Source organism: Manihot esculenta, chromosome 16, assembly GCF_001659605.2.
Source record: "Manihot esculenta cultivar AM560-2 chromosome 16, M.esculenta_v8, whole genome shotgun sequence".
NCBI classification, from domain to species: domain Eukaryota; kingdom Viridiplantae; phylum Streptophyta; class Magnoliopsida; order Malpighiales; family Euphorbiaceae; genus Manihot; species Manihot esculenta.
In genome coordinates this window covers 6,559,570-6,571,930 of record NC_035176.2, presented here as the reverse complement: position 1 = coordinate 6,571,930, position 12,361 = coordinate 6,559,570, and the positions used below count along the sequence as shown (strand labels likewise).

The 12,361-nt window shown below is 25.6% G+C and overlaps 1 protein-coding gene and 1 non-coding gene across 2 annotated transcripts; both read right to left on the bottom strand.

Annotated features, from left to right (window-relative positions):
• Positions 1-479: 479 nt before the first annotated feature.
• TRNAI-AAU lies at positions 480-553 on the bottom strand. The gene has a single exon. It is a non-coding gene; the product is annotated as a tRNA-Ile (tRNA).
• A 4,125-nt stretch (positions 554-4,678) lies between these two features.
• On the bottom strand, positions 4,679-5,330 carry LOC122722149 (precursor of CEP14-like). Its single transcript, XM_043952152.1, has one exon. It carries the CDS (start codon positions 5,204-5,206, stop codon positions 4,916-4,918), a length of 291 nt encoding a protein of 96 aa, XP_043808087.1. The 5' UTR covers positions 5,207-5,330; the 3' UTR covers positions 4,679-4,915.
• Positions 5,331-12,361: the final 7,031 nt, after the last annotated feature.

Genomic DNA, 12,361 nt, shown 5'->3' with positions numbered 1-12,361 from the left:
TTTTTTTTATGATGAAGAGGTATTATTTTACCATTTATGGAAAACCTTTATTAGACTTGATATATATAATTTAAGGCCAATATATATATTCACACTTTTAAACTTTACTAAAAAAAATTTTATGATATTATAAATTTTAAAAAATATTTTATAACATATCTAAATTATTTAACAAGTATATTTAAAATAATCTTATAATTTTATGATACTATAAACGCGTTGATATATATTCTCAATATTCAAATTTTCACTTAATTTTGTCATTAATAATCAATATTCTAACAGTTATAATCGTACATGGTATATAAATTTTAAAATTGAAACTTAATTTATATTCTCTCCTTGAATTTAAATCGGTATAAGAATCTATAAATTACATTATTCGCTAATTGTGATTGTAAAATTATTTTAATTAATTCACTGGTCAAAATATTGCTTATAAACAAGCTCAAATATTGGAGTAAATAAGTATAAGAAAATGGCCCATGCAGGTCTCGAACCTGCGGCCTTCGCGTTATTAGCACGATGCTCTAACCAACTGAGCTAATAGGCCGGCTGTTGAAGGCAGCATTTACGTTTATAGTATTCGAAACCTAACACGATCACAAGAGCTCCTCCTCTTTCTTAGGCGTTCAGTGTTTGGTACTAACACCATATCTTGCAATGCATAGGGCTTCTAGACTATGTTTGATGTTCTTTTTTGAATCTAAACACTATTAGGGTGCTTGATGTTTGTAATTTTGTCTCTATGCTTCGGTCTATTTTTCATGGCCTTAGCAATAATTAATAGAGTTTAACTTTTTTTTCTTTTATCAAAAATCGGCCGGCAATAAAAGTTAAAAATTTCGACAATGTTAGGGCAATGCCTTCTTTGAAATGTTGTTAATAAAGTTATCGAGTATAGGGTTAACGTTTCAATTTTTTTATTTCAATTCTAGTTCCTTGAGTTTTGTTTTGATTTCTTTATAGGTCTCGGACATTTGCTATAACTTTGGACTAAGCCTTCTTAATGCAATTTATTAATATCTTTGAAAATAAAAAATAAAAAAAAATAAAAATTAATTTCTTAATAAATATTTTTTTAATTAAAAAAAAGCCACTATTTGGCTTGAATAGATGGAGTCCCACTCCCTACAAGCATTTATTGCCTTTTCCTTTTTGATCTTTTCTTATTTCTTTGGAGAAATTATTTGGCGACGAGGTAATGCCTTTTAATTTCTTCACAAGTGGACCTCAACTAACCATTTTCACTTCACTTCCATCCTTTTCTGTTGGCCATTTTACAATTGGGTAATTTATAAATATATTTTCCTAGAGTATAAATTATTATTTAATTTATGTTTTTAATAAAAAATAATTTAATTTATTTTAAAAAATAAAATTTCTATATAACAATAATTAAAATTTCACTATTTATAATAATCTGCTCCATATAACTTTAATATTTATAATAATTTAAATTCTTAAATTTTTATCTAAATTTTATATTTATAACTAATTAACATGAATTTAATAAAATGAACAATAAAAATTAAGTTAACTTTTATTAAAACGCAAAAAATCACATTATAATTTTCCTCCAAACTATATGACGAGTTAAAAAAAATTATTTTTTAATTTAAAATTATTTTTAAATTATCATTAAAATGTCAAATAAATTTTTAAAAAAAATAAAGAGAGTGTATTTCACCGTCTTAAATTTTAATAAATAATAACTATTATTTAATTTTTTAATAATAATTTACAAATTAATAAATTAAAATCAAAAAATGAAATTCGGTATTATAAATTTAGCTTTTTAAAATTACAAAAAACCATTTATAACGGAAGCTCTACATTTGGCAACACTAGTAATTTAGTTCGTTATTTTGTTTTTCTAATTTTTCAACAAAATAATTCTCACGTTTACTTAGCAATCCAATCATTATCAGTTAGACAAAGGGGCAAAAATGACTTTTTGGCAAAATTAACAAGAAAAATAAATAAATATGAATCAAATAAGGGACCAATCTGCTAAAAAAATTGCAATATTTTACATTCATTTTATATTTTTGGAGACAAATTTCTTGTTCATAAAAATGGAGAAATCTCATACTTAGGCTCAATTTTGCCTAAAATCAAGAATTAAATATTTAAATTAAATATTCACAATTTAGTTTATTTATATTTTTCCTTTGATAAATTAATGTCAGCGAGAAATATGCATAGAAAAAATTAAAATTATCGCTTTTTTTTTTCTTCTTCTCCTCTTTTTACATTCAATAAAAATACAAAACTAAAATCACCACCATCATCTTTTTTTTTTATTAAATAAAATTATAAAATCTAAATCACTACTTTTTTTTCTCTTCTTATTCATCTTTATGTTTTCTAATATATAATCTTAAATTTCTTAGATTTTAATTGATCTTAAATTAATTTGTATTTTGAATTTTCAGACATTAAAATTCTAAATAGATTTATATGGATAATATAAATTAAAGATGGATTGTACTGCAAAGAGATTTCTTGTGATATAATTTCTTTTTTATTTTAAATGTGAAGAAAAATTTAGAAAATTTATTGGAATTATCGAAAATTTGAATGTGCAAGTGTAAAAAATGAAGGATATATAAATTCTGACTTTTGATGGTGAAAAACAGTCAAGAGAGGATTGAAAAACCATGATAAATATAAAGGAGGAGAAAGACATATATCGGTTTCAACACATACAAGAGGTTAACCTATTAGAAAGCGAACATTAATGAGAATTATTTAATTAAAATGGTGCTAATTCTTGATTTTGGGTAAAATTAATCCCATAATTTAAGGGAAAGAAAAGAGAATTCTTCCAACAAAAATTTTAAGCAATAGGGTAATTTCTCTCAATTGGATTATGATGCAAGACTATTTAGACTCCGTCAGGAGTTGTAACCAATATCGTTTGGTTAAGACGAAATAAGAGAAAAGAAGAACTATTTAGACTCCGTCAAGAGTTTTAACCAATATCGTTTGGCTAAGACGAAATAGGAGAAAAGATAAGCTGAAAGACTAAAAGTCTTATTGAAATTCCTCAAAGATTGAAAAGTCCCTTTCTAATAGCCAAGGGAGGCTATTTATAATAGAAATAAAATAATTCTAATCCTAATAGGAGTCTAAAATCCTAATAGCCAAGGGAGGCTAAATAGAAATAAAACTCTAATATGCCAAATAATCCTAATCCTAATAGGAGTCTAAAATCCTAATAGTCAAGGGAGGCTAAATAGAAATAAAATTTTAATATGCAAAATAATCATAATCCTAATAGGAGTCTAAAATCCTAATAGCCAAGGGAGGCTATTTACAATAGAAATAAAACTCTAATATGCAAAATAATAAAAATAGCCAAAATATCCAAAATAATAATTAAAATATAAAAGTTAGCCCCGGTCCAACTCTGCCGTAAAATCCAAGGCTAGTTGCCCCGTATCAGATTAGCAGTATTCGATTTAAATTAAAAAAATTAATCAAATTAAATTAATTTAAAAATTCAGTTTAAGTTTTTTTCATTTTAATTTGATTCAGATTTTAATTTAAAAATTTTTCAGTTATTTCAATTCGATTCGGTTTTAATCAGAATAAAATTGAAAATCAAATTACCGAATTGATTAGTGATAATAATATATTATTGGAAAAATTACTTTGTAGTCCCTGAGGTTTAACGTAATTAACACTTCTGTCCCTCTATTTTGGCGACCCAACACTTAAGTCCCTCACTTTCTCTTCCGTCCAAATTCGTAGTCCTTCCGTCTAAAATAGCCGTTTGGGACACGTGAATTGACAAAATTAACCCTCTTCTTCTTCTTCTTTTGGAATTTCACATTGAAAGAATGGTATTTTTGGAAAAAATCATCACATCTCACTTTTGACTCTTTGACCAAACGGTTTAAATGGACGGAAGGACTACGAATTTGGACGAAAGAGAAAGTGAGGGACTTAAGTGTTGGGTTGCCAAAATAGAGGGACAGAAGCGTTAATTACGTTAAACCTCAGGGACTAAAAAATAATTTTCTCAATATTATTTTTAATAATTATAGAGATATTATATTATAATCAAAATTAAAATATTTTAATTAAATTTTAAAATACATATTATTATAAATTTATAAAAAACATTTAAACAGATAAATTAAATTGAATTGAATTAAATATTTAATTCAATTCAATTTCTCATTAAAATTAATTTAATTTAATTTTTATAAATATTAAAATTTTTATTTTTATTTATTCAATTTAATTTTAAATCAAATTGATTGAATACGTTTTGATAACTCTAAATTCATAGTCTTAGTATATATATTCCGATACGTTATGATTTAATTAACCTGCCATTTAATATTTTTTATTTTTATATTTACCCATATTTTCAATTAATGCAAATTTGACGTTTTAGTTAACTAATCAATTAATTCTCTGCTGTCAGAAGGAAAAATATTTAAATAAGTTTTATATTTATCTTTATATTTTTAAATATCACACTTAAATATTATAAGTATTTATGATGCCTTATATTTTTATATATATTAATTCTTAAATATTATAATTATTCATAAAATATTTTTATAATTATTTACAATTAAATACTTATATATTTTTAAATTAATCTCTAAATATTATAATTATTTATAAAACTTTTAAAATCTCAGCTCAAACCCTTGTATATATTAAATAAATATGATATATAAAATTAATTAAAAGAAATTCTACAATCCCAAATGGTTCTTAATCAAAAGGGATGCATGTAAATCAATCCCTTGTAAGAAAAACGAAATGAAAGAGAGTTATATGCTTATATCCCTAATGTCTATACAGAAAAAAAAAAAAAAAGTTATCAAAATTTTAGCGACAAAAACTGGTATTGAATTTTAAAGAATATGAAAAACTGGGAGTGAGAGGCTCAATGGCCAACACCAGGGCTCGGAACAGACCGTAGAATCCGATCGATGCTAGCGAGATGCCTCTGAAAAAGCTGCTCATTATTTAGGGTGGCCTGACCTTTTTTGCTAGGAGAAGAAGATGGAACTGTACCCTTGGGAAGGGCTTGGAACAGAGACGAGTCGACTGCAGTCTCCTTTTTGACGTCGTCGTACTCTGTATTAGTTATCAGAAGCTTCCTCCCTTCTATGTTTGACAGAAATGCAGGAAAGATAACCAAGAAAATGAGAGAAAAAGCAGTAGAACGAGCCATAGATGTTGCAGAAAGGTTGAAAATAGAGAAAATGGTTTCTGGGTTTCGTCCTTGAAGGCTGGCTGAAGGAGAGAAAGTAATGTAGTGTATTTTTGTAGTGTTCCTTTTGGAGGGTTGGTGTGGTTTTTATATACAAGCAAATGGAAGCTACAGAGAGAGAGAGAGGGAGAGAGAGAGAAAGCTAATGAAGTTAGGAATGGGCCAAGTCAAAGATTTGAACAGAGAGAGATGTTAATGAACGTTGTGTTTCTTGTGGGGTTTCTCTATCGTGCAAGAAATTGAGGGTGAAACGCCGCGTGGAAATAAAGGTAGGCGAGAGTCAGAGAAGTCGCCGGCCACCGTTTCTTCGTAAATCACGTGCACCGTCAAAGGTCCCATCTAACTAATTCTAAATTAGAGAGGTTCACTTGCCTGGCCCATCGACTTCACAATTGAGCCGGCTACTTTCACTCGATATCTTGCTATTGGGTTAATCTTTTGTTAGTGTGTGTCTTGTTTTTGTGAAGTTTAATAATCTCTTCCATGGTCAATTTTTTTAAAAGAAAAAAATTATTATTTAATTCTTTTAATATAAGAGAATTTATTAGTTATAAAAACTATATTAAGATATTTTTAAAATTTTAAAAATTTAATAGTTAATTATGTTATTTTATTTTTAAACCAATACCGTGACCTTTAACAATAAAAAGAAAGAGAAGATTTCTGTTTTAAAATTATCTTTTTATTTAATAAGTGAATAATCAAAATAATTAAAAATATTTTTTTTAATATTAAATAGTTAAAATTAATGGAAACATGGTAAATTTATTAAAATCTAAGATATATTTTAATATATTCTTTAAAATTAAATATTAACTCATGAATTTTTATACCATAAGCATTAGGGTAATTTCCATGCATAATTATTGAATTTTAATTCTTATTTATTACTGTCATTCAATTTCAATTTATTTCTAAAACGTCATCTATATTTAAATATTTTATGAAATAGTCAGTGAAATAAAATGCTAATAAATTATTCGGTAATATCGTATATGGTCTATTTAACATAATTTAAAATAATAATAAAGAATTCTTTTTTTTAGCTGTTATAATTATTTAGTCTTTAATTTCTTAAACTGTGGAGATGGAATGTGGAGACAGAATGTGGAGAGATGTGATCCGATCGAATTCTAATAAAATAAATTTAAATAATTATAATCGAATTTATGATGAGTTTAAATTTAAAAAATAATATACGTTGTGGATGTGGATCGGATTTGAATTTTATGTATAGAGTACCTACTGAATTTGTTTATATAAATAATTAATTTAATATAAAAATATATTTTAAAATAATATTTATATATTTATATATTTTTTATTTAAAAATTAAAATTTAAATATTTTTTAAAAATATTAGATTTTTTAAATAAAAATTATTAATAAAAAATATTTTTTATATCAATTATTAATTAAAATATATAAAATTAAATGAATTTAAGTTTTATTGAAATAATAATAATTAAATTTATGGTGAATTCAGATAATTTAAATTAATTTTTAATTGAATTTAAAATAAATTAAAATATTATTAATATAAATTAAATTTAATTTTACGAGATAAATAATTTTTTTATTATTATTTTAAGCCATAAAAATATCATATCAGTTCAAGATTGACTGATTTTTTTTTTTTTTCAACAATGATCACAGCAAGTATATTCATCTCATTAAATGCCATTTCATTGCCTTTCTACATGGTCCCCAGGATGTCAATTCATTGGACAAAAGTTAGGCAGAAATCGGCAAAAAGTAGGTATATTAATTACATATTTAACTGAAAATATTTCAAAATTTTATTCCTTAAGAATTCATTAGTTTCCGTATACATTATCTCAATACCCTGAATTCATGGATAAATTAGATCAAATTTATTTATTTCAGGAAATTACGTCTAAAGCCATCAATTCTATATTTAGTAGGTTTTTCACTTTAATAATGTTGTCAATGAACAATTTCTTTTTGTGTTTTTTTTTTTTTAATTTATAAAAAGTAAGAGTTCATTAAAAAATATGGGTTTGAATCCAATTATAACCGACTGCCTTTTATTGGGGGAAAAAAGAAATCTATAGCATTTGGAATTTGTCACCACCTTTCAGGAACTGATCCAACAGGAAAATCTGTAGCTGAGCCAAGCAACTGTGCATTCTTTTTTTTTTTTTAAAGGCCAAAGCTGTGAATGGGCAAATTAACAAATAGGAATGGGATGGGTCCTACAGATTGTTAAATTAGGGAAACAGGTAGGCATTCTTTTCAAATGGAGTAAAGATCTCAAATCTTCTAAATTGAGGAAGTGCCTATTTTTTAATTAATGTTTTTACCATCAGTCACATGACATTGCTTTTACTTCTAGCTTTCCTGCTAAATTTCCACTACTTTATTTGAGCTTTTCTTTTAGTCTCTCTCTATCACCTCTATCCCTTTGACTAGCATGCACCAAACTGATTTGCTTCCTTCTGAATAATATTTTACTATATTTAAGGATTAAGATGCAAATTTTTCCTCCTTCTATTTTCTTTTCGTTAAAACACTCATTTTTTATCAAATTATTCTGTATATAAATAAAGGTTCTTTTGATTTCTTTAATAAATTCGATACTTAAGAAAAGGGGTTTTACTTTAATCCATCTTAACTCAAGATGTGCTTACAATTTAGCCTTAGTCTTCCTCTTACTTTCGATATTGATCTTCTCTCCTTAGATGCGAGTAAGGACATAGAGAAACATGTAGTCGAAGCATTTAGTCACTTAGAGAGCCATATGTTTGAGCAAAGAGTTTTCTGTTAGAGTCTTAGAAAAGTAAGGCAAAAATTGTAATTTTTCAATAATAAAATTTTCGAGAAATAATATTGGAATAAATTAGTGTAAAATAGAAGTAAGTTAATGGTTGTGTCAGATATTTTTAATTTGCTTTAGATTATTTATTTAAGGGGTGTGTTATTTGAGACATATTGATATATTGATATCTCCTTCTACTATAAGATAAGTTCCTAAGATTTGGGGAAGTGACTAGTCGGCCACCAGTGGGGATTGGATCAATTGGTTACTATAAGCCTATAGAAATTTCAAATTGTAAATCGTTTCTTTGCCTACGAGAGAGATGATAATTATTATAATGATTATATCGATGGTAATACGACATTTTGACTCTCCAATGTTTTTTACGAGTTTGAATGTTGGATTTGATAATTAATTGTGGGTTATTTATCTGGTGATTAAGTTAATAATGAGTTTAAGAAATTTTTTTTAAAAAATCTAAATAATAAATATAGAAATATAACTGGATGTGCCCTTATATAACACGTGGTAATTAAATTCTTTTTGGAATTAGATTATTCACATCCATTATTAATAATACCCAATACAAAAATTTAATGTTAACTTGTTTATTGAGAATCTAATAATATTATCAGGAGTAGGGCTGTGCAATCCGTTGGTTCGATTTTGAATCGAACCGAATTGAAAAAATCGAAAATCGAATTATAAAAATATTAAAAATTAAAAAAATTGATTATAAAAATATAATCGAATCGAATCGAATCGATAAAAATCGGTTTGATTTAGTTCGGTTCGATTCAAACCGAAATTTGTAATTTTTTTTAATTTTCTACTTTTTAATTTCAGTAGAATAATTTAATAAATATTTCACATAAATTTATCAATAAATATTGTTTGAATACATAATAATAATATTTAAAAAATCCATAAAAATTCATATAAAATTTAAAAATATATATAAAATCCATATTTCTATGTATAAAATCGATTTTTCAATTTTTTGGTTTTTCGATTATTTAACACATTTAAACCGAACTGAATCGAAAACCGAATAAATTAAAAAATACTAACCGAATCGAATCGAACCTTCTGATTAACCAAACCATTAAATTGAAATTGATCGGTTCGATTCGATTTTTCAATTCAGACCGATTTATGCCCTCCCCCTAATCAGGAGGCTAAAATTTGAAGGTCATTAAATTAGACTCATAACAAATTCTAGAGTCAAACATTAGTGGTACAATAGTACATAGTGGGGTTTGCTTCTTCTTGATTGGCAAGTTAAAACCAATCCCCACGCAATTAGTTTCTTTAAATTAATAAATTATTTATAAAACTGAAAGATTACGAGTTTGATAATTTCATTTAAAATTAAAATATTTTATATAAATTTTATCTTAATTTAAGTTTAGGATAAAAAATTGTGCAATTATTAATGTGGCATCATACATAATATTTTTATTATTAAATGTGAATCTATTTATCTAGGGGAGAGCATAAATCGGTATGAATTGAAAAACTGAATCAAACCGATCAATTTCGGTTTAACAGTTTAGTTAATCAGAAGGTTCGGTTCGATTCGGTTAGTATTTTTCAATTTATTCAGTTTTCAGTTCGATTTGGTTTAAACGTATTAGATAACCGAAAAACTAAAAAACTGATTTTATACATAAAAATACTGATTTTATATATATTTTTAAATTTTATATGGATTTTTATGGATTTTTTAAGTATTATTATTATGTATTCAAACAATATTTATTGATAAATTTATGTGAAATATTTATTAAATTATTTTCTTGAAATTAAATGCAGAAAATTAAAAAAAATTACAGATTTCAGTTTGAATCAAACCGAACCGAACCGATTTTTATTGGTTCGATTCGGTTCGGTTATATTTTTATAATCGGTTTTTTCGATTTTTAATATTTTTGTAATTTGATTTTCGGTTTTTTCGATTTGGTTTAGTTCGAAACCGAACCGACCAATTGCACAACCCTATATTTAACATATAAATAAAAAATAATTACTATTAAAAAGTCAAATATTTATGTATTTTAAAAATTTTATTGAAATCTTTTAATTTTAATAATTTATTCTAAAATTAAAATATTTATAAAATTTTATTCAAATTTGAAATCACATTTACAAAAAATGTATTTTTATTATGTGACATTATATTTTAATATTTTATTATTAAACTTTAGATATATATAAATTTTGCAATGTATAATTAATAAATAAAAATTATTTTAATCAATTAAAAATGTTTTCAACCTCTATTTTATTCTTTACTCACTCTTTTCTTTTTAATTTTCTTTTATTTATATCATGATTTTTATTTTTTTAATATTATTATTGATAATATAATTAATAAAATAATAACCAAAACTGAATTATTTCTATTGTCACTTCACTTTACCGAAATAATAATTTTTATATTTGAAAAATAAAAACAAATTCATGTGAAAAAATAGTGGAGACAAATTAAAAATATATTTTAATTATTAAAATTGATGACCGCTGGATTTCTTTATACCGGTTTGGGGTCAGGCCCACGATAATAGTCCATTATTTGGAAGCCTTCAAGTCTTCTGCATGAATCAGGTCCGGTCCGCTCCGCTCAGCTTTAAGACCGGGCTCCAGTTAGCTTCCTCAATGAGACCGACTCAATCCATACGGCCCATTAAACAGATCCTATTTGAGCTCAACTTTAATCCTATCTTTAGACCCAGTTCGAAATCAGGAAGGGAATCAATCCATCTGTCTTATAGGTCCATCCGCATGCGTATCCGGGAGGAATCATAGACCGTTACGCATGGGGCATGAATCTAATATTCTCGTATGTCCGTATCAACATAGTAAGAATAGATGGCCTAATGATAAACAGTCTGTTATACGTCACTAGCAGATAAAAGGAAAGCGATAAGGGAGAAACAATATTCTCAAAAAAGGACTTCTTGGCTAAGTTTGCAGAACCCTTATAAAACCCTATTTTTTTTATTTCAGATCATCAAAAATAATTTTAATTAATATTATAAGTTGATAATATTTATTTAAATATAAAATAAATTCATAATTAATAATAAAAATGCTACATATAATGGAACATAATAAAAAATAATGTGATTTTAAATTTGAATAAAATTTATATAAATATTTTAATTTTAAAATAAATTATTAAAATTAAAAAATTTAAATAAGATTTTTAAAAATGCATACTCTCTTTTAAATATTTGACTTCTAAGATCAAACTCTCTTTTACAATGCATCTCTATCTTACATATAATGACTAATTGAAAAATAGTACTCATATTAATATGCATTTTCTTTAATCACGATCTATGTATCTACCAACTGTCTCAACACGTGTGTATTATTTCAGGTATTATATGGACACGTGGCTTTGAGGTCTGGGTTGCTGCCACGTATGTACGGATTGCACAAAGCACAAGCTGAAATAATTTTATATGCATTTCTTAATTTGTTAAAAAGTCAAATTTATATTTAATAATAAGGTAACGATGAAAATATTAAATTATATTTTTTAATTTAAATTCATTTTTAAATTATTATTAAAATACTAAATAAAATTACCGCTATCAAAATTTTTAAGTGAAAATTTAAATTTTTAAAAATAGTCGATTATATATAGTTCTATGAAAAATTTTAGATAAAAATATAAAATTTAATATTTTTGAATCAGTTGTATAATTTAAAATAAATTTAATCTGTTTGCCATTTTTAATTTGTTCTAGTTTACATAAAACCTTGCTGATCAATCTAAAAATGTATATGAGCAATTTAAATTTGATTAATCAGACTCTTTATCAAAAGTTATATCAATAAAAATTATACTGTTAATGAAAGTCAAAGTTTTATAAATCTACAAAACAATAAATAATTAAATTGAATATCAATAAAAATAGTACCAGGAAGGGAGAAGGGAAGGCAAAGAGGAAGGAAGAAAGGGGATGCGAAGGGCAAGGAGGAAGGAAGAGGTGGGTGAATAGCTCGGGCTTGTATTTAGTGAGGGTATTCGCCTTCATCTGAGTTTATAGAGTTTTTTTTTGTGTTTGGTGGTTGCATTTCGGTGTTGTTTTTTTTTTTTTTTTTTTTGTCTTTAGACGGGAGAAGTTTGTTAGTGCATATTTTATTTTGAGGTTTACGCCGTTGGTTTCCCTCGTTGGTTATGAGTAGCTTGATTTTGTTTGTTTTGCAGGTTCTAGTCTTCTTTGGTGAAGGGTTATTGGTTTGCTTTGAGAGTTTCCATTTGGCTCCGAATAGGGTATGCTTTGGGTAACGTTGAAATTTCAGGATCGCGCAGTTGTGTTAGG